At 55.0% G+C, this 17,091-nt stretch overlaps 5 protein-coding genes and 1 non-coding gene across 6 annotated transcripts; 2 read left to right on the plus strand and 4 right to left on the minus strand.

The window, feature by feature from the left end:
- The first annotated feature begins 146 nt into the window (after positions 1-146).
- BO86DRAFT_75700 (uncharacterized protein) lies at positions 147-1,324 on the plus strand. The gene has a single exon (XM_025677642.1). The coding sequence runs from the start codon at positions 589-591 to the stop codon at positions 1,177-1,179; it is 591 nt and encodes a 196-aa protein (XP_025532889.1). The 5' UTR covers positions 147-588; the 3' UTR covers positions 1,180-1,324.
- On the minus strand, positions 1,292-5,979 carry BO86DRAFT_75674 (uncharacterized protein). The gene is made up of 4 exons (XM_025677641.1): positions 5,631-5,979; positions 5,485-5,575; positions 2,006-5,422; positions 1,292-1,953 (listed from the first exon to the last, which is right to left on the minus strand). The coding sequence occupies exons 1-4, from the start codon at positions 5,807-5,809 to the stop codon at positions 1,405-1,407; spliced, it is 4,236 nt and encodes a 1,411-aa protein (XP_025532890.1). The 5' UTR covers positions 5,810-5,979; the 3' UTR covers positions 1,292-1,404.
- A 1,477-nt stretch (positions 5,980-7,456) lies between these two features.
- On the plus strand, positions 7,457-8,931 carry BO86DRAFT_374942 (uncharacterized protein; the record flags this gene model as incomplete). The annotated part of the gene is made up of 7 exons (XM_025670461.1): positions 7,457-7,496; positions 7,650-7,664; positions 7,760-7,876; positions 7,928-7,959; positions 8,017-8,134; positions 8,189-8,385; positions 8,437-8,931. 7 exons carry the CDS (start codon positions 7,457-7,459, stop codon positions 8,929-8,931), a joined length of 1,014 nt encoding a protein of 337 aa, XP_025532891.1.
- A 731-nt stretch (positions 8,932-9,662) lies between these two features.
- On the minus strand, positions 9,663-9,733 carry BO86DRAFT_t25. The gene has a single exon. It is a non-coding gene; the product is annotated as a tRNA-Gly (tRNA).
- Positions 9,734-10,360: 627 nt separating this feature from the next.
- Positions 10,361-13,670, minus strand: BO86DRAFT_301480 (putative nuclear serine protease HtrA2/Nma111; the record flags this gene model as incomplete). Its single annotated transcript, XM_025667490.1, has 4 exons — positions 10,361-10,534; positions 10,612-10,809; positions 10,877-13,180; positions 13,257-13,670. 4 exons carry the CDS (start codon positions 13,668-13,670, stop codon positions 10,361-10,363), a joined length of 3,090 nt encoding a protein of 1,029 aa, XP_025532892.1.
- Positions 13,671-14,745: 1,075 nt separating this feature from the next.
- On the minus strand, positions 14,746-16,549 carry BO86DRAFT_75780 (uncharacterized protein). The gene is made up of 2 exons (XM_025677643.1): positions 16,109-16,549; positions 14,746-15,659 (listed from the first exon to the last, which is right to left on the minus strand). The coding sequence occupies exons 1-2, from the start codon at positions 16,356-16,358 to the stop codon at positions 14,956-14,958; spliced, it is 954 nt and encodes a 317-aa protein (XP_025532893.1). The 5' UTR covers positions 16,359-16,549; the 3' UTR covers positions 14,746-14,955.
- Between the last annotated feature and the right edge of the window lie 542 nt (positions 16,550-17,091).

Below are 17,091 nucleotides of genomic sequence, written 5' to 3' on the forward strand. Positions count from 1 at the left end.
ACTAACTACAAATACACACCAAACCCTCCACAACTCAAATCACGTCAGGCAATCACCCAGTAGAAACTTTAAGTCTCCTCATGTCTCGCAAAACAGCAACCAACCTCGGTGGCTGAATCAAGAACCCAGCCCAGACCCAACCAACCCAAACACATCCACGATACGACTCGGTCTTGACTTAGCGGTCAATGCAAGTCCAAGTCAAGTCCTGAAACACACCCTCTACAGTATCAGTCTCGACGCCTCATCATTCAGGAATGGCTCTAGACCGCTCTTCTGAAACCGACGCGAGCCGACCCTTCCAGCAAGATCACGCTGTACAGTATGTGCCATCGCCCCCAAGTCAATCCTCCCTAATTCCAGCGAATGTGTTACCGTAAGACAAACACCTCCAATCGAGAGTCGATACTGTCACTCACTCACTCACCTACCCACCTATCCCCCTATCCACCTACCTACCCACCATCCAGTCTGACATCCACCACCTAAACAGCAGCGACAGAAGCAGCAAACCCTCGAGAAACAGCCACCCAATTTGTCTTGACAAGAATCCTGGCCGACACAGCTCCGCCTAGCTGGATCTCAGGGATGCAGTTTCCCCGTCTCGTTCCAGTCCACTCCCAATCCCTATGTATTCCGTACTGTACGGTACAGTCCAGCATCCCACCCCACCCCATCCCACCGCGGACCCATCCTCGAACATCCGAGCACACATTTCCGGTCCCGTCACGTCACGTCAGGGCCGGGGCCGGGGCCGGGGAAGGCAGGCGGGATCCCCGCCGGGCGTCGGTTGTAACTGGTCTGAGGGCAGCACCAGCACCATTACAGCACCAGCACCCAGCACCCAGCACAGCACGGATCATCCATCCCAGCATATCCCAGCGATCCCAGCAGTCCCAGCAGTCCCAGCAATTCCAGTGGGGACTGGGGAACGGGGAACGGGGACCGGGGAACACCCGGCTATCACTGTTACGTGGGATCCGCGTGAGCGGGCGGGATGGCTGTGCAAGGAGAGTGAAAGGAGGGGAGTCGAGTCCGTATTCTAACGATGTCATGGTAGCACGGATGCCCTGCTGTGTCGCCGGAGTCGAATCCCTCGACGGATTCGACCCGGGACTTTACCAGTACATACAGCACCTACTGACAGTCAAAAACCAGGCTAGATCGGTCGAAGGGTAAGGGTAAGGGTAAGTGCATAACGTGTTTGTGTGTGTGGAGCTAAAACATGAAACCTAAGGTGGAAAATATGAACAAACGCAACGCCAGACCGGTTATGCCCCACCAGCTGCAAAAGCATAGAAAGTTCCCCCGTGACCCCCCAAAGCAGAAAGAAAAACCCAAAGCCCCCGTTGTCATTCAGAAATAAAAAGGTTCACACAAGCGTGAAACCGGGTAACGGCAGATTTAGTTAAAGGTCCAGCCACCATTGAGACGCAGGCGTTGACGCTCGGCCAAATCGCGGCGGATCTCATCTTGCGTGAGCCCGTCGGGTCCAGACCAGTGGGCACTGCTGGTGCGCTCGCGGAATTTCTTGATCTTCTTGTCCCCCTTGAACGTCTCCTCCAGGGAGAATGGGGCAATAGGGCCAAAGATAGAGTCCGCCTCCATGCCCTCCTGTTGGCGCAGCAGCGACTCCAGCTCTTTCGGCTGGGCCCACTTGGGTACAGGGAGCATCTCGGCCTCCGAGTCCTCGTCTTCGCTGTCCGTGGCTATCTCTGGCAGGTTGATGTTCTCGCCGTTGGGGTAGCTGGGCGACTCCTTGACCTGGTGCTTTTGCGATGAGCTGGCAGCGGGCGTCCGATGCGCAGCGGGCGGTGCCATCGGCGGCTCGGCGAATGGGATTTTGCCACTGGCGTATTTGGACATGTCCATAGGGTGCGCAGGTCTTTGCGTTTGTCCGGTCTTCAGGATTGAGGTTGGTGGCTGGCTGTAGAACGAAGGCTTCTTGGGCTCCTACAAAGAGGTTAGTAATGAAATCATGTAGCATCGAACAACCCTGAAATACCTTGCGAATGTTGGACTGGCGGATGGGCGGAGCCATCGTAGGGCGCATCGAGGACATGCGATTCTGTTCGTCTTCTGTCCTTCTGCGCTTGGACTCGCCTGCCGGTTGCATCGTGCCCGTCTTCAACGCCGTAGGCCGCTGATTAGCCTCCTCATCCAGGCCTCTCTTGGGAGGCTTGGCCGGGTTAGGTTGAGGGTGGTTGGCGGAGCGATGGAAAGGCTGAATGGATCCGAGACGAGAGGCTGGTCTCATGGTCCCTAGCTCACTCCGCTGAGCGGCTTGGGACGCCGGTCTCTCCGGAGGATGGTTTTCGGGCTGTTGACTGCCTTGCCTCTCCAGCCTCCGTTGGCTCTCAAGTCTCCGCTTCTCAATTGCCTGCAGTTGAGCAGCTTTCTTAGGGTCTTCAGCAACAAGTCGCTCGCGGCGTTCGGCCTCTGCGCGACTGCGCAGGTCCTGGCGACGAGCTTCTTCTTGCTGGGCCGCTCGTTTGCGTTCGAGTTCACGACGCTGCTCCTCCCGACGCCTGGCCTCGCGTTCCTCCTGTTCACGCTTTCTCTCGCTTGCAAGTTGAGCCTTGCGCTGCGACTGGGTAGACATCGAACTCTTGAAGCTGCTATTGGACGAAGCAGTGTGTAGTGAGGAGTTGCTCGCCTTCTTTTTCAGCGTAGGTTGCTTCACCGCGGAACCCGGTGTAGGAGCGGGGACACTCGACTCCCGCATGCCAGAAGACATGGTTGAAGATCCCAGCGTTATGGGCCGAGAAAGGGCACTGCCCACACGAATCGAGACAGGCTGAGGTCTGGGCTTCTGAAGTGTTTCGCGATTGGGTTTGACAGGACGACCCTTTGCTTGCTGTTGCTGCGGGATAGAGGATGGGGCGGCGGGCTTGGATTCAGCCTCCGTAGCATAATCTGTTTCCTTGGATGATTTTTGCAGTTTGGGCAATCTCTGGGATGTCGGTGCAGTAGGCGCTTCGGAAGTTGCCCGAGACTCGTCTGCAGAATACTTCTCCTGTGCAGACCGGAGTTGCATGGACCTCTTTTTCTCATGTTGCCGGTTTTTCTCAGCCAATTCCTCCTGTAATTGGCGCTCCTCCTGTCGTTGGCGTTCTTCGTGTCGTTGACGTTCCTCCTGTCGTTGGCGTTCCTCTTGTCGCTGACGTTCCTCTTGTCGTTGACGTTCCTCTTGTCGTTGACGTTCCTCTTGTCGTTGACGTTCCTCTTGTCGTTCGCGTTCCTCGAGCTCCATCTGCCTACGCTTCTCTTCTCTCTCGGTAGAGCTGCGGGTTCTACGCCCTTCCTGGCGTGGGGGGCTGAGAAGCTGGGCAGACTGTGGTCGGTGCGACTTATCCATCAACTCGCTAATGGGTCGACCACTCGGTCGCAACCTTGGTTGTTCTGGTGAGGACGCTTCTTTTCGAGCCGCAGCCGCTACACCTCCAGAATTCGTGAACAAGCCCTTCGCGGATTGCACGATCGATTGGAGTCTTGACTTTGACGCACTCAAGGGCCCATCCCACCGTTCTGGCGCAGGAGAGCCAACAGGTGTCGTCGACAATTGGGAGTCTATATGAGCAGATGCGCTCTTTTGATGACCAGGACGTTGTGGAGAGGAGTAGAGAGGCGTTGTCGACTTTCCGCGACCCACGTCCGAAGCGCGCTTTGCGGTGGTCGTTGTTGATCCCATTGCACCTCTCGCATTGTCTAGAGCAGAAGAACGGTCGTCCTCAGCAGCCCGCAGAATTCTAGCCCCCGACAATTTGGCGTCTTTGCTTTCGGTTCGGTGGTGTGCCTGTGTGTTCGACCGATAGGGCGAGTTCATTGGTTTGATCCAGTCGTCATCAATTTGCATAGGCTCCGTAGTTGGCGCATCACGGGGCTTCTGGTTGGGAGCCTCTGATCTCGTCTCGGGCTTAGAGATGGGCAATTCGGGATAAGTGACCTGCGTGGTCGATAAACGCGAGACTGCCGCGATGGACTTGGTTGGTCGCGATGGCTGTAGTTTACCCAGCATGCTGATCTTCTCATGCAGCCTTTGAGTTGAGGATTTGACATGGTCCTTGCTGGCTTTCGTATCAACATCCGATTCTCCGTCATCGGTCAAATCCTTGCTGTCGTCAATATCCATCTTGTCGTCACGGGTGGTATCGTCCTCCATGCCAGGCTGCGTCGTTCTGTGTCCTCCGGTCTGCCTTCCAAGATAGCTCCCTGCGTTGCTGAGTTTAGAGATCTCCAGATGGCTCGTGCGAGACAGTCTTGAACCACCCAGACTCTTCTTGGTCAATGGCTCGCGTGCAGGAAGTGATGCAAATGAAAGGCTACTCTTGCGGATAGGGTGGCGTGCCGGAGGCGAAACGTCCGAGGGAGAGCCGACATCGTCAATATCGAGAGCCATTTCATCCTTGTCATCCTTCCCTTCCCGTACAGGCTCGGCGGCAGGTGCGGCGGGAGACTTGGCAGGTGAGCTCAGCTCCACGGCTTTGGCAGGCTCTTCCTCTGCCTCAGGTTCTGGCACCGGCTGGTGGCTGAGCTCTGGCACTGTCTCGCGCTCGCTGTGTTTCTGTTGCTCTTGCTCGTCCTGTTGCACGGGCTTGTTCTCAGGCTCTGGCGCTTGTAGCGACTCGGTTTTCTGTTCAAGCTCAGCTTGGAGCTCCTCGGGCTCTTGACGATCTTCAGGCTCCACGGGCTCCTCCCGTTCCTGCCGTTCGTCAAGTTCCTCACTTTCCTCACGCTGGACCTCGCGCTGAATTTCAGGCTTAACCTTGGTTTCGGCCTGAACTTCAGTCTCAGGCTCGGGCTCATCTTCAGGCTCTTTCGCGGTTTCCGTTTCGGGTTCCTCTTCAAGCTCGGGTGCTGGCGTGATAGTGGACTCTTGTTCCTGTGGCTCTGTTTGAGGCTGCGGCTGAGAAGGCGCGTTTCGGTTCGGTGTTGGTTCGACCTGCTCGGGTTGAACTGTTTCGCCTCGGTAGCGTACATTCTCTTGGGCGGAGTGGAAGGAATTTGCTGTCATGCGGCGTTCGTCCGGTAGTTGGATATTTTCTTCGGTAATACTGGGCTCGGTATCCGTCGGTTGCGTCGATGGCTGAGATTCAGGCTGTACTTGTGTCAAGACAACATCGTCGTCCTCATCTTCCTCCATTTCTTCTTCATCGGGCATGCCATGATAGCCGGAGTCGGTATTGTACTCCGGGAAGGAATTGAGGTTCTTGCTCAAGTCGGGATATGCGGGTTCAGCTGCGTCATTTATGGTGGTATCTTTAGGTTCCGCCACTGGGGTTGGTGCTGCAGGGGGCGCCGCGGGTGCCTTGGCGGGCGAGCGTTGTACTGCCGGGCTTGCTGGGTGTTTGCTGTCATGCTTGCTTTCGAGTTTGTTCTCTGTTTTGCTGTTGTGTGCAGAGGAGAAGATCTCGCTCAAGGGCTGTAGGCAGTAAGCAATGAGTCCGCCGATGCTTCAATGGAGGAGAGAACGGGTCGACGTACCACACGAGGCTCGGTCGCATCGCGCTTTCGCGCAGTCCGCGGGGTTTTGCCGCGCAATTTCCCTGGGGTCTTGAACGCATCGGTGAAGTTACTGGGCGAGAGTCAGCATCGGAGGATGGGATCACGGCTATGCGGGCGCAACGGACAATTGGTTGGTCGAGAAGATTTCGGCCATATGCTCATTCAACCAATCCATCTCGTGGCGCACAGGATATTCGACCTCTTCCATTTCCTGGTCCACGAGCTGCATACAGTTTTCCTTTTCGGACGAGATCCACGCTGCAGAGCCAACGGGCTTCTGCGCCCTCGCGCCGGTCGCAGCCATGGCGATGTAAACAAACGCGGAATGGGGATCGGAGTCGTCAAGAAGACATTAAAATTGATTGTAAAAGGTCGAGGGCAAGCGGGCCCAGTCTAGATGTTAGTGACAGTCGAGAAACGGAGCATAGGACCGTGGTGGGTCGGCGAAGGGTTGATGGTCGGCCGGTGGGCTTCAGGCCTGTCGTCCGGAGTTTGAAGCATCAAAACATCGGCCAACGCGTGAGTCCCGCTCCGGCACGTGACTTCTGCTTCGTTTAGTGCCTGGCGCTTCAGGCATACACTTATGAGTATAAGCCACCAAATAGCTCTATGTATAACTCAGCATAGCTTACCAACATCATTCTTATTTGTGCTGGCGATGGTAGCTAACTATTAAGATACAAAAAATCTTCTCCACTACAAGCTTACAGCATGTCTTGGAGCAAGTCTTGTTGCTGCCTGCCTACATTCTATGCACTTGTACATACGAAAGTGGGATTGCCACGCGACACCAACTGCTCCGTACATGGGATAACTACGTCCTCGTACTGAGTACTGTAGGATAAACTTTCGTGACATCATTCATGGCCAGATCTAGATTGAGTGCGGATGATGTGCTTTTCGATACAGGACGCCTCCAGTAAATGGTTGGCAATTTATGATCGGATGCTGGTCCCTCCACAGCTCAGCACCTACCGCTGCGTCACTTCCAGCAACATCTCAAGCGTGTATAGGCTGCCAGATTGTGCTGGATTCCGGTTTCGTGTCGGTCACCAATGGAATCATTTACAAAAGCGCTGGATGGTTCTCAATTGGAAGCAATTGTGAGTGGATGCTGACTGATGGATGTGTGACCGGCGAGTGACATCATCCCAGCCAGGCTGAAGTAAACACAGCCGAACAATGCGTTTGTGGACCATGAGGTGACTGAGGAGCATTGTATTGTAGAGAAGATAGTAATTATGGTGGAGGTTGAATCGGTGAAGAACCGAGAGTGTCAATCCTCCCTCAAGGTTCTGACGGAATGTTCAGCTGGCAGATAGTAAGGACAAGTCTGGATCTTCGACCTGCAGTAGATGCATCTCAATGCACGAACTGCTGCTCGCTGGGTGGGTTGGTGGATGCTGGATGAATGAGCTCTCGAGGGATCTTCTACTGGCACTGGCACTGGCACTGGCACTGGCACTGGCACTGGCACTGGCACTGGCACTGGCACTGGCACTGAGTCCCTTGCATAGGCGCACACACTGTCTTTCAAACAGTCAATTCATTATCAGAGATATAATTAGTTTGGCCGTGCAAGTTAATCCGAAACACCGGCCCAGGCCATCACATGTTCGTTTGGTTCTGTTCTGTTCGTATCGGCAGTAAAACCTAAGGCACACGACCAAATCAAATCCGCCCGCCGCCTCGACCCCATTATTGCATCACCTTCCACCTTCTCTCGCCCTCGTCCTTTTTCTTCATCTTCTCCCCCAACCTCCGCGACCACTCGAGCTCTTCTTGTTCTAATCTCTCTGGTCATCTTTCTCTCTGGTTTCAACTGCAGCCTCGTCTGCCCATCCATTCCAACCACCGCAGCTACCTTCAGCTCGAACTTCCCTCTATTTTCCCCTGACAATCCACCCTTTTCCTTATCTTTCCAGCTTTCCGAGCGCACACATCTTTCGTCATGGCTGCTGACGTGAGTTATCCCAACGTGAACGGCCATGGTAAGGTATGTATTCGAGTCTTCTGGTCAGTCGCATTGGGGGAAGAGCGTTCTCAAGCTAATGTTTCGTCTGCTCTTCAGTCCCACACGACTCGCTTCTCACCGAGAGTTCGAAATCGAGTTACACAAGCTAACCACTGATCCCTCCGTCTAGGTACAATTACCAATGGTGAGCGCCAACTTCTAATTCTGGCCTCTTCCCTGAAGGAAGAAGGCTTTGTTGCCATACCTCAATTGCAATCGAACTGACAGCAAGTCTTATAGGACCTCTTGCCGATAACATCAAATCCGAGGCTTCCCGCACCACTCAAGAGCTGCGCGAACTGCGCAACGCAGCAGTGACTCCCTCCACCACCGCCGCGACCGGCCAGCCCCTAACTTGTATGTACCACTCACACTTGTGCCACGCCACTCGTCGCTAATTCCACAAAGACTATCACTCCCTGCTGTACAGCCTTCTGAGCGTGAGTGACTGCGAATCCATCCCACGCAAACCGGCCCTAACAGATATGCAATACTAGTGGGAACAACCCCGAGCCACCGCCGTCTCTTTCATCAGCGTTGTTGCTTTCATCTTTGCCGCCCGTTACCTTCCGCTCCTCCGATGGCTCTTCAAATTTGTCTATGTGGTTCTGGGCTGTGGGTGGAACCTGCACAACAACTATTTAGGCCGGTGACTAACACATTGAATAGTTACCGCGCTCGCCGAGCTCGGTGGTCAACTCGCTCTCAAGCAGAGCGTGGTCGGATCTTTCCGCCCTCGCAAATACTACACTGTTCCCAAGGAGACGGTTGAAGCCGTGTTGGAGGATCTGGAGCAGCTCGTCGATTTCGTCTTGATCGAGTTCCAGCGCGTTCTGTTCGCCGAGAACCTTGTTCACACCATTGCTGTATGTCAATGCTACACCTGTGACACATGGGCACCGCTAATCGGCCACTAGGCTTTCCTCGCCGCTTTCTCCGCCTACTGGTTGATCAAGTTCCTTCCCTTCTGGGGTCTCTCCCTCATCACCGTCACCATCGCTTACCTGGGTCCTTTGGTCTACATCAACAACCGCGAGGTCATCGATGCTCAGATCGCGCACCTCCAGGAGCTGGTCAACAGCCAGGCCCACCAGCTGAAGGACATCGCCGAGGAGCGCACCGCCCACGCGACGGGTATCGTCAAGCAGTACGTCGAGGACTACAGCGCGAAGGCCCAGGGCTTCGTGCACCGCCGCTCTACTTCGCGCTCTGTGACCCCCGAGGTGACCAAGGTCGCCAGCAGCCCCGTCATCAAGAAGGAACCCGAGGCTGAGCCCGAGACCAAGATCCCCGACTTCCCTGAAGCCCCGAAGGCTGAGCCCGTGGCCCCCGCCGCTGCCGTCGCTCCCTTGGTCGAATCCATTGAGCAGCCTGCCGTCGAGGCTGAGGAGAAGGAGCCTCTTCTGGCTTAGAGGGATGATCGTGGGTGCGGATCGTTAGCTGCCTCCGAGGAGGGTGGTAGTTGGTAATGACTAAAGGGTATTGAGGGGTCGACTGTGATGGCATGCACAGCCGACTCAGGCTGGGTAGTATGTACGCGGCGGCGGTGTGTGTACGATGGCAAAACGAGACTCCATTAGCCGCGGTGTCTGACGGAGACGTTTTTCCCTTGTACTTTTTCTTCTCCTGTTTCGTTTCATTTTCTCTTGCTCGCAGGCCGACTGTGGAGTATATCTTCTGTTTGGGTTCATACTTATATTTTACGCTTCGTATGCCAATTTCTTATCTTCTGGGAATTCAGAGTGGCGTAGGGCAGTAGTCATCCTCGTAACTGTAGTGCAGCATCTGTTATGAAGGACGCCTATGTAGAAAGCAGAGACAACCAGACCACGACCCAGGTGAACTCAACCATCCACGCGACGAAAATCTCCATACAAAAAAAAAAAAAAACAGACCGGTGTCGCGGAGAATCCCTCCCCCGACCTGCTGTGCAGGTGACAGTGCATCAGGTACGCTGATCGAGGGCGCTGTAACACCCGTCGGCATATTCCCGTCCAAGAACTGATGAGCGGGGAGGTGATGCACCAAACGATGTTACTGTACCGCGTAAGCAGCAGACAAGGACAGTGAAAGGGGTGCTAGAATGATCCCTCAGCGAGCGGCAAACCGCTCTGCCAACCCCAACAAAAACAAAAAGAAGATGTGCATCATCCGTGAATCGAACACGGGCCTCATCGATGGCAACGATGAATTCTACCACTAGACCAATGATGCTAGTTGATGTCATCTGACACCAATCTTCACAATATATACGTAGCCCTAACCACTACGCGGGATTCATGTTGGTCGATTGCGTGTCGTTTTCTGGGTATCATGTCTTTGATTGCGGTGCGGTTGGGGGTTTGAGGATTTCGGTTTCTTGATGTCTTATGTATATTCTTGCAGCTGGGTGTATCTGGTTATGTGCTGGAATGGGGGTTGCTTGGGCTTGGGTGATGAGAGTCATGTCGGGGAGTGCGGATATATAATGTACGTACATTTCGGGAAACTATGGACGAGAGTTGCGTCAATAAAAGGCTAGGTTAATACTGCCTGTTCGGTGCCCATCTCAATATGATGCCCAACAGTGACCGTATGGACGGAGGATGATTTATCCTCAATTACCATCATTATTATCCACACCCAAAGCACGAGGTCTAAAGTCTACAATACATGCTCAAGCACATACGAGCATGACTACCTGCCTTCCACCACCGGAAACGAGATACAGATCTATCCACTCATATAACGCTGTAAGTCTATATTGTACATACAGAATGAAGTCCAACCACGTGGATATATCGACACCCCGCACACAAATCTCCCCGGCTGGCTAGAGAAAGAAGGGGACTAGACGGCCCCTCACTCGGCCTCCGGCTCAACATCACTGACGCCATCGAAGCCCTCGTCCATGGCATCGGGGTTCAGGTTCGCCGCATCCGGCGCAGCGCCGTCGCGGTGCTTGTCATTATCGTGGGACACGGTGCGCCAGCCTTGCGGGGCGGATGGGTCTTTCAGGTATTCGGACATGGGGAACTAGAAGTAACGTGTTAGATGGGGGGGGTTAACTGATGACGCGGGCTAAGGAAGCTGGCGGAGAGGTGGCAACATACGTAGTGGTCGTTCTTCTTCATGGTCACCACCCAGGGGACGTTGTCGAAGGTCACCGCCCGGAGACGGAAGTATGTGTTGTCGGGGATCTTGCGGACCTCTTCGACGAAGCGGTCCAGGTTCGGGGTGGGGGTGCCGTTGACGGCGGTGATGAAGTTCGTGGGCGAGAGGCCGTATTGGTAGGAGGGGGAACCGCGGCTCTAATTTGCAGGTGGATTGTTAGTGATGAGTTGGGATTTGACAGTGAAAGGAGGGGGAACAACGTACCCTAGCGCTGACGTACACCTCGCTGTGGAGTTTGGAGATCTGCTGGCGGACGGCGTGATGGGGCTTCTGGAGGACAGCGCCGCAGAAGACCACGGCGCGGTCGGTTTCCAGATCCTCCGTCGGCACCGTGGGGACCTGGATGCGCATCTCCTGACCGTTGCGCACGATGAGCGCCTCCAGAGATTCCTTCTCGTACATGATGTCGAGCTCCGAGACACGCGTGATCAGCTGCCCGCCCAGGGTGAGGATGATATCGCCTTCCTCAAAGCTGTCTACGGCCTCGGAGGCAAAGCCCGGAGGCGGACAGTCGACCTTGCGGACCATGAACAGTTGATGCCGGGCGGGGTTCGCCCGTGTCACTTTCTCGATCCACTCCTCGGACACGCCCATGATGCGGGCCTGGCTCATCTGCACCACGTAGCTCTCCATGTTCAGGATCCGCAGCGTGGGCATCTCGCCTTGCTGCACCTTGGACAGGACAGGCAGAAGAGACGGCGTCGCGAAACCCAGGTGGTACTCGACGTCCTTGTGCGAGTTCCCTGTGCGTTCACCGAGGTAGTTCAGCCAGAGTGCGTGCACCGTGCCATCCTCGCCGACCAGTACACCATTGGAGCACTGTCCGCTCAAACCAGTGTCTACCGTGATGGCGTCCAGATTGATCGCGCGGTAGCGCGGGGCCGAGGCATTGGCCGGAATCGATACGGTGGTGATATCGGTGACGGCGGTCTTGGCCACCACGATGCGGAAGTTCTGGTTGAAGCCGACGAAGATGGTGTCCTGACCCTGCTTGATGTACTCAGTGCTGAGCTTGGCGCTCTGAACCGGAGCCTGGACCAAGCTGGGGTCGTACTGAATGATGCTGTAATTCTGGAGAGGATGCAAGAACACCACCTTGGCGGTGACAATGATCGAGTCGGCCACGGTGACGTTGATGTCGCAGAGGTCGTACGGAACAATGGCACGCGAAACCACGACCAGTCCCTTCTCAGCGTCAACGACCAGACCGAATCCCGTCTTCTTGGCTTGGGGATAGCCGTCCAGCTTGAGAGGCATCGTGCACGACACGCGCACGAAGCTGCGCACAATGGCTGCGGCAGCAGGCTGACTCACCCCATCAAGCTGGATGAAATCGGCTTTCCTCGGCACAGGAGGCAGGGCGGGGACGGGGTCCGCGAGATCAGAGAAGTCCCAGAGCCCAGTGGAATCATTCCGCACCGCCAACCGCATCTTCGGGTGCCAGTGTCGGTCGATATAGACAATGCTGGTACCGCGCGTGTGGAGATCGCGGATGTGGCGATACGAGATGACCACCCGCGAGCGATCAGGGATCGTCTTCATGACCTCCACAAACTCATCCAGTGTCCGCGTTGGCCGCTTATCCACGGAGTCAATCAGCCATCCCGACAAGGTGTTTTCCAGCTTGAAAGACCCGGCAGCCTCGCAGACATAGACGCCGCGGGTAGCGATGGCATACAGACGTGCCTGCTGGTAAGACAGATTATGGAACGTGCCTCCCGCTACTGTCACGAAGCGGTCGGGCGTGATGGCATGCAGGTCGCCAACCTGGCACTCCACCTCCACATCTTGACCGCCTCTTTGCACGAGCAGACGCACCGTCTGCCCGACGCTCGAATCCAGGATGTCGTCCAGCCGAATGAACTGAGTCAGCAGCTCCCCGTTGACCTCCAGAAGCACGTCTCCCTCCTCGAGCTTTCCATCTGCCGGGCCCTCCGGCAGGATGATCTCGGCCACCAGCATGCTGGTCTCCGTGGGAGCTGCCTTGCGCACGGTGGCCTCCCACTCAGGCGTCAGGCCCAACCGACGACACTCGTCGAATGGCTTGAGAATCCATTGTGTCTGAATGGTTCCTCGCGTGACCGGCTGACCGCGACGGATGCATTCCAGCGCACGCAACGGCCGGTCCAACGGGAGGAAGTAATCCGTAGCTGCGCCATCAGCGCGACCACCAGCCTGCAAAGCAATTGCATGGCCATCGATGTTCACGACAGGACTGCCGGAACTGCCACCACTCGCTGCCGCAGCGGCCTGAATGTAATTGGTGTTGAAATCACTGTATCCCTCGCCGTATTCCGGAGCATTTCGATCCAAACGACTGATGACACCAGACAGAATACTAAGCTTTTCTCCTGCATCGTTACCCACGACACGAATCTCCGATCCGACCTTGGCCGCATCCGGTTGTAGTTTCAATTCCTTCAAGTTCATATATCGAATTGCTTTCGGGTCGAACTGTAAAATTCCGAAGTCGTGCACAGGGTCTCGGTAAATCGGACGGACATCACACTGATATGGTTAGGGCTGCATAGAACAATGGTGGTGAAGAGCCTGCGCTTGGGTTGATAGGGCTAAGCCAACTCACCTCTTCATGGTTGTCAAAGATACAGTATCCCCAGAAGGGTCCTGGACACACCACGTGTCGATTTGTCAAGATATAACCCCGCTCCGCGTCGACCACAAAACCAGTCGCCTGGCTGCTCATCGACAGTTCCGTGTCGAAGGAGCACGTCTGACAGAAGTGGATCGACACAACGCTTTTCACGACCTCCTCAATGGTGGCCTGCCACTCAGGCGAGTCGGCCTGTGCAGCTCCCAGGGGCAACAACCGACCAGCATCCTCCTCTTCCTCCACGTCGTAAACAGTTCCATTCGCGGGAGTGGAGTCGCCAGGCGTTAATGTGCTGGTTTCGGGACGGAGATGCTTTGCGGGCCGCTCGGCGGGCGCGGCGATCGAGCCGCGCTTGCGCTTGGCGCCTGCGTCACCATTCATATCCATCTGTAACGTATGACTCTGACGGCCACGGGGTCTGAGAGATAGAGCTGCGAGCGAAGTAATGGAGCGAGTGAAAATAGCGCTGGAATGGTTGATGTTCCTCGGGGCTATATTGCTTGACCACAGACCGGAGCTTTGACGGGGGACTCGCTGCGGTTGCAGGCAGCGATGAGGATAATGTAGTGAACGGTTCGAGGAGTAAGGATTGAGTGGCAATATGGAGGTAGGGAAGTGTCTATCAATTGAAGGCGAGGTGTGGTGGTGCCACGGTATATCAGGAGGACAGGAAGTAGTCGGCGAATGTAGCGGCGGCGGCGGCGGCGGCGCTGCGGCGCGGGCTGGAGAGGTAGCGGCAGCTACAGTAGAGAGAGTGATGGCAGTTTTGGGTGTGTTGCTAGTAGCGACAGACAGTAAGCTCCTTCTGTAAAGTCGGAGCGAGACGCAAGACATTCACAAGGTCCTCAAGCGACAAAGACTGTTGCAGGAAATGAGAACTGGAGGAGGGGGGGGGGAAAAGCTGAAAGAGTGACGAACTGCAGGGCGGAGAACTGACTTGAGGCAGAAAAGCTCAGATAGGCGGTCAGAGAAAAGCTATCGACTGATTGGCCAGTCACCCTCCACCGCCCGTCAAGCTGCAGCAACACAGTCTGATGACCAGATCAGATGGATTGGCGCTTGGAGAAAGACAGGGTCAACGCGGTATGCATATATTCAGAATAGTAATTGTAGTGATGGCAGTGGAACCTATCTACATCTCTATCAATGCGTGGCTATAGTACACTTGGAGGCTGTTTCCCTTCCCCACTATGTCTCTACCTCAAACCCGGGCGCCTGGTGGCAACCACTGCAGTCCTCCACCCAGTTCTAGCTATCATTGTGCCTGATCCAAGATCCTAATCGCTTGCCCGACTTCATGAGATTTATCATGTTGTCTGGGCCAATTATTCCACGGAGACGCGTTCTCCTACATTGACGCGTGATCGAGCAGAGGGCGAGCTCATATCATCCTTTGTTTGGTGTCAAAATGGCGCTGGTCGACGAAGCCCGGTCCAGAGATCATATGTTGATGTTCGTAATCAGCACTGGTTCAGACCACTACCCAATCCTATGTATCGCACTCATGTCGATACTAGCCTTCACTACGTAACAGAAGTGACAGGGAAGCTTCCAATCCGGTATAGAAGTCTTCAATGGAAACTTTCGTTCAAGGGCGACACTTGCGCCCGTCGCCAAGGTGCCCTCGATGATCTGCAGGGTCTAGAGTCTCTGTCTATCCAAGGGTGGGTGTTCAGACGACTGTCTCGGTAGCGGGGGAAGGGCTGGGGCGGCCGTTTCCTTGTAGGGCCTGGGGACTAGGCTGAGGTGTTCCCATGCTACCTTGTGTCGAGCGAGGACACAATTCACTGAGTCGGCTGTAGAGATCGGTCATTGAGGGCATATGTGGCGGTGGCGTCATGATGGCAGGGCCGCCAGGAGCAACACCACCTGACTTCTTGGCTCGGTCGGCCACGGTTGCCAAATAACCCAGGTTGGCTTGCAACCGTCGCATACACTCGACATACTCCGGGCTTGGGCGCTGGTTAGACTTGTCGGAAGTCTGCTCCGAGGTCGGCGACGGGTTGGACTCTTGAGAGCCTTGCGGAGTAGGCGCAGTCCCAGCCTTGCCGGCTGCCTGAAGATTTATGACTTCCTGCAGCAGCATCGAGTTGATATCCAGAAGAACCGTCACCCGAGCCTTCTCTCGAGCAGCCGCGGCAGGCGACTGGGGGGCAGAAGGAGACGAATTTGGCACCGGGTTGGGTTGCGGGGTCGGTCTCGGTTGTTGCGCTGAAATCATGTTGGCCGAGGGAATTGAGGCCATGTTGGAAGAAAATGATTGTGCAGCAGTGCCAGAAACCGCAGCAGCTGAAGTCGCCTGGGGAGGAAGAAATTGGCCCATCGAAGTCGGGACAGGTGGCTGGGCAAATGGCGCCGCGAAGCTGGCGTGGGGTCCTGCAAGTCCATCCCGTTGATTAGCGGCTTGTCCCTGCAGCCGACATTGTGTCTAACTTGAGACACTTGGGCCAGCAGCCCAGTGTTGCTCCATGAGCGACAACAACAGCTAAAAGGTAACTAGGGTGACAAGAGGTGACACGATAGTGGAGATCCGCCCAACCATTGGTCCTGTAACATAGCGAGAACGCGACCAGACCAGGTCAGATGCGGTAGAGTCGATATTGGAAATGATGTCCAATGCGACGAAGCAATTGTTGATCTAAGGAGGCCCAGTGGGTGGGGAAGCAATAAGGGGAGAGGGGAGGCGGGAGAGGAGGGATAACGCGGGCACAAAGGGTACAAAAGAGGTCACAGGAAAGTATTGAAGTATCGAGGATAGGCAAATCAGATAAGAATTGACAATAGGAAAGTACCACTCCCATGACAGAGTGGTGATGACAACGTACCTTGTGATTGCTGGGGAAAGCCAGTCGGCATCATTGCTCCACCGGGGCCGGCCTGCATAGGCACGGAATTGAAAGAATGCGGTAATTGTTGCTGAGGAGTCATATGGGATGGAGGTGTAGACTTAGGCTGGGGAAATGAGGGCATAGCATTGGGATAGTAAGGGAACTGTTGGGGACTTTGAGTGGTGACAGGAAAAGCCGCGGTCTGCTGCATTGCAGTTGGGAAGCCGGAAGGATTATTCGAGTCCATGGCTGATAGTTAGATGATGATGTGAGAGAAAACCGCTGGACTGGGGTCCCAAGCTTTCGTTCCCCTCTCTTGCTCTCTCTCTTTGGGGTTTGTTTATTCTCTTTTATTCTGGGCGAAAATCCGAACAATTTCTTTTTTTGTTTTTGTTTTTGTTTTTTTAAGAAAAGAATTAAACCTTCGACGGAACACGTCCGTAAAAAGTCAGTGTCAGAGTTCGGAGCAGTTCTCTGACTCGCGGGAATCCAGGGATGGACGGAAATGCGACACTAAGCCCGGGTCCCTAACGCCTTAGTGGCCTGTGAACGGTGGCTTTAATTGCCTATGGGGTTTTCTGGAACAATCCACGGAATCGAGGACTGAGGGGAGAATAGGAGCAAATAAAAATGCAGGAAAATCACCAAGGTCAATTTAAGATTAGAGGAAAGAAGATGGGAGGGGAGGGGGCCCTTGATTGGGTCGATGGAGGGGGCCACGACAGAGAGGCAGACCGACTGAAAGGGGAGAGAGGAAAAGGAGGGGTGGAGGAGAAGATCAGGGGAGAGAAGAAAAAGGCGACCACTGGGGGTAAGCTGATAGCTTAAGCCTAGCCTAGAGGGAATAAATGCGGCATGCAAGAAAGGAACAGATAATAGCAATAGACAGACAGACAGATAGACAGTCAGTCAGTCAGTCATGGATCGAAGGGCTGTGCGAACAGTGGAAAGAGGGAAAGGGTCAGGACTCGGGAAGAGAT

The sequence above is a fragment of the Aspergillus japonicus genome (assembly GCF_003184785.1).
Source record: "Aspergillus japonicus CBS 114.51 unplaced genomic scaffold BO86scaffold_2, whole genome shotgun sequence".
Classification (NCBI taxonomy): Eukaryota; Fungi; Ascomycota; class Eurotiomycetes; order Eurotiales; family Aspergillaceae; genus Aspergillus; species Aspergillus japonicus.

Excerpts from the sequence above, each read along its gene's own strand:
- BO86DRAFT_75674 (XM_025677641.1), bottom strand. The coding sequence starts at position 5,809 with ATGGCTGCGACCGGCGCGAGGGCGCAGAAGCCCGTTGGCTCTGCAGCG. Across the intron at positions 5,576-5,630 it reads ATCTTCTCGACCAACCAATT|TAACTTCACCGATGCGTTCA; the intron begins GTCCGTTGCGCC and ends ACTCTCGCCCAG. Across the intron at positions 5,423-5,484 it reads ATGCGACCGAGCCTCGTGTG|CCCTTGAGCGAGATCTTCTC; the intron begins GTACGTCGACCC and ends TACTGCCTACAG.
- BO86DRAFT_75700 (XM_025677642.1), top strand. The coding sequence starts at position 589 with ATGCAGTTTCCCCGTCTCGTTCCAGTCCACTCCCAATCCCTATGTATT.
- BO86DRAFT_75780 (XM_025677643.1), bottom strand. The coding sequence starts at position 16,358 with ATGGACTCGAATAATCCTTCCGGCTTCCCAACTGCAATGCAGCAGACC. Across the intron at positions 15,660-16,108 it reads CTTTCCCCAGCAATCACAAG|GACCCCACGCCAGCTTCGCG; the intron begins GTACGTTGTCAT and ends ATGGACTTGCAG.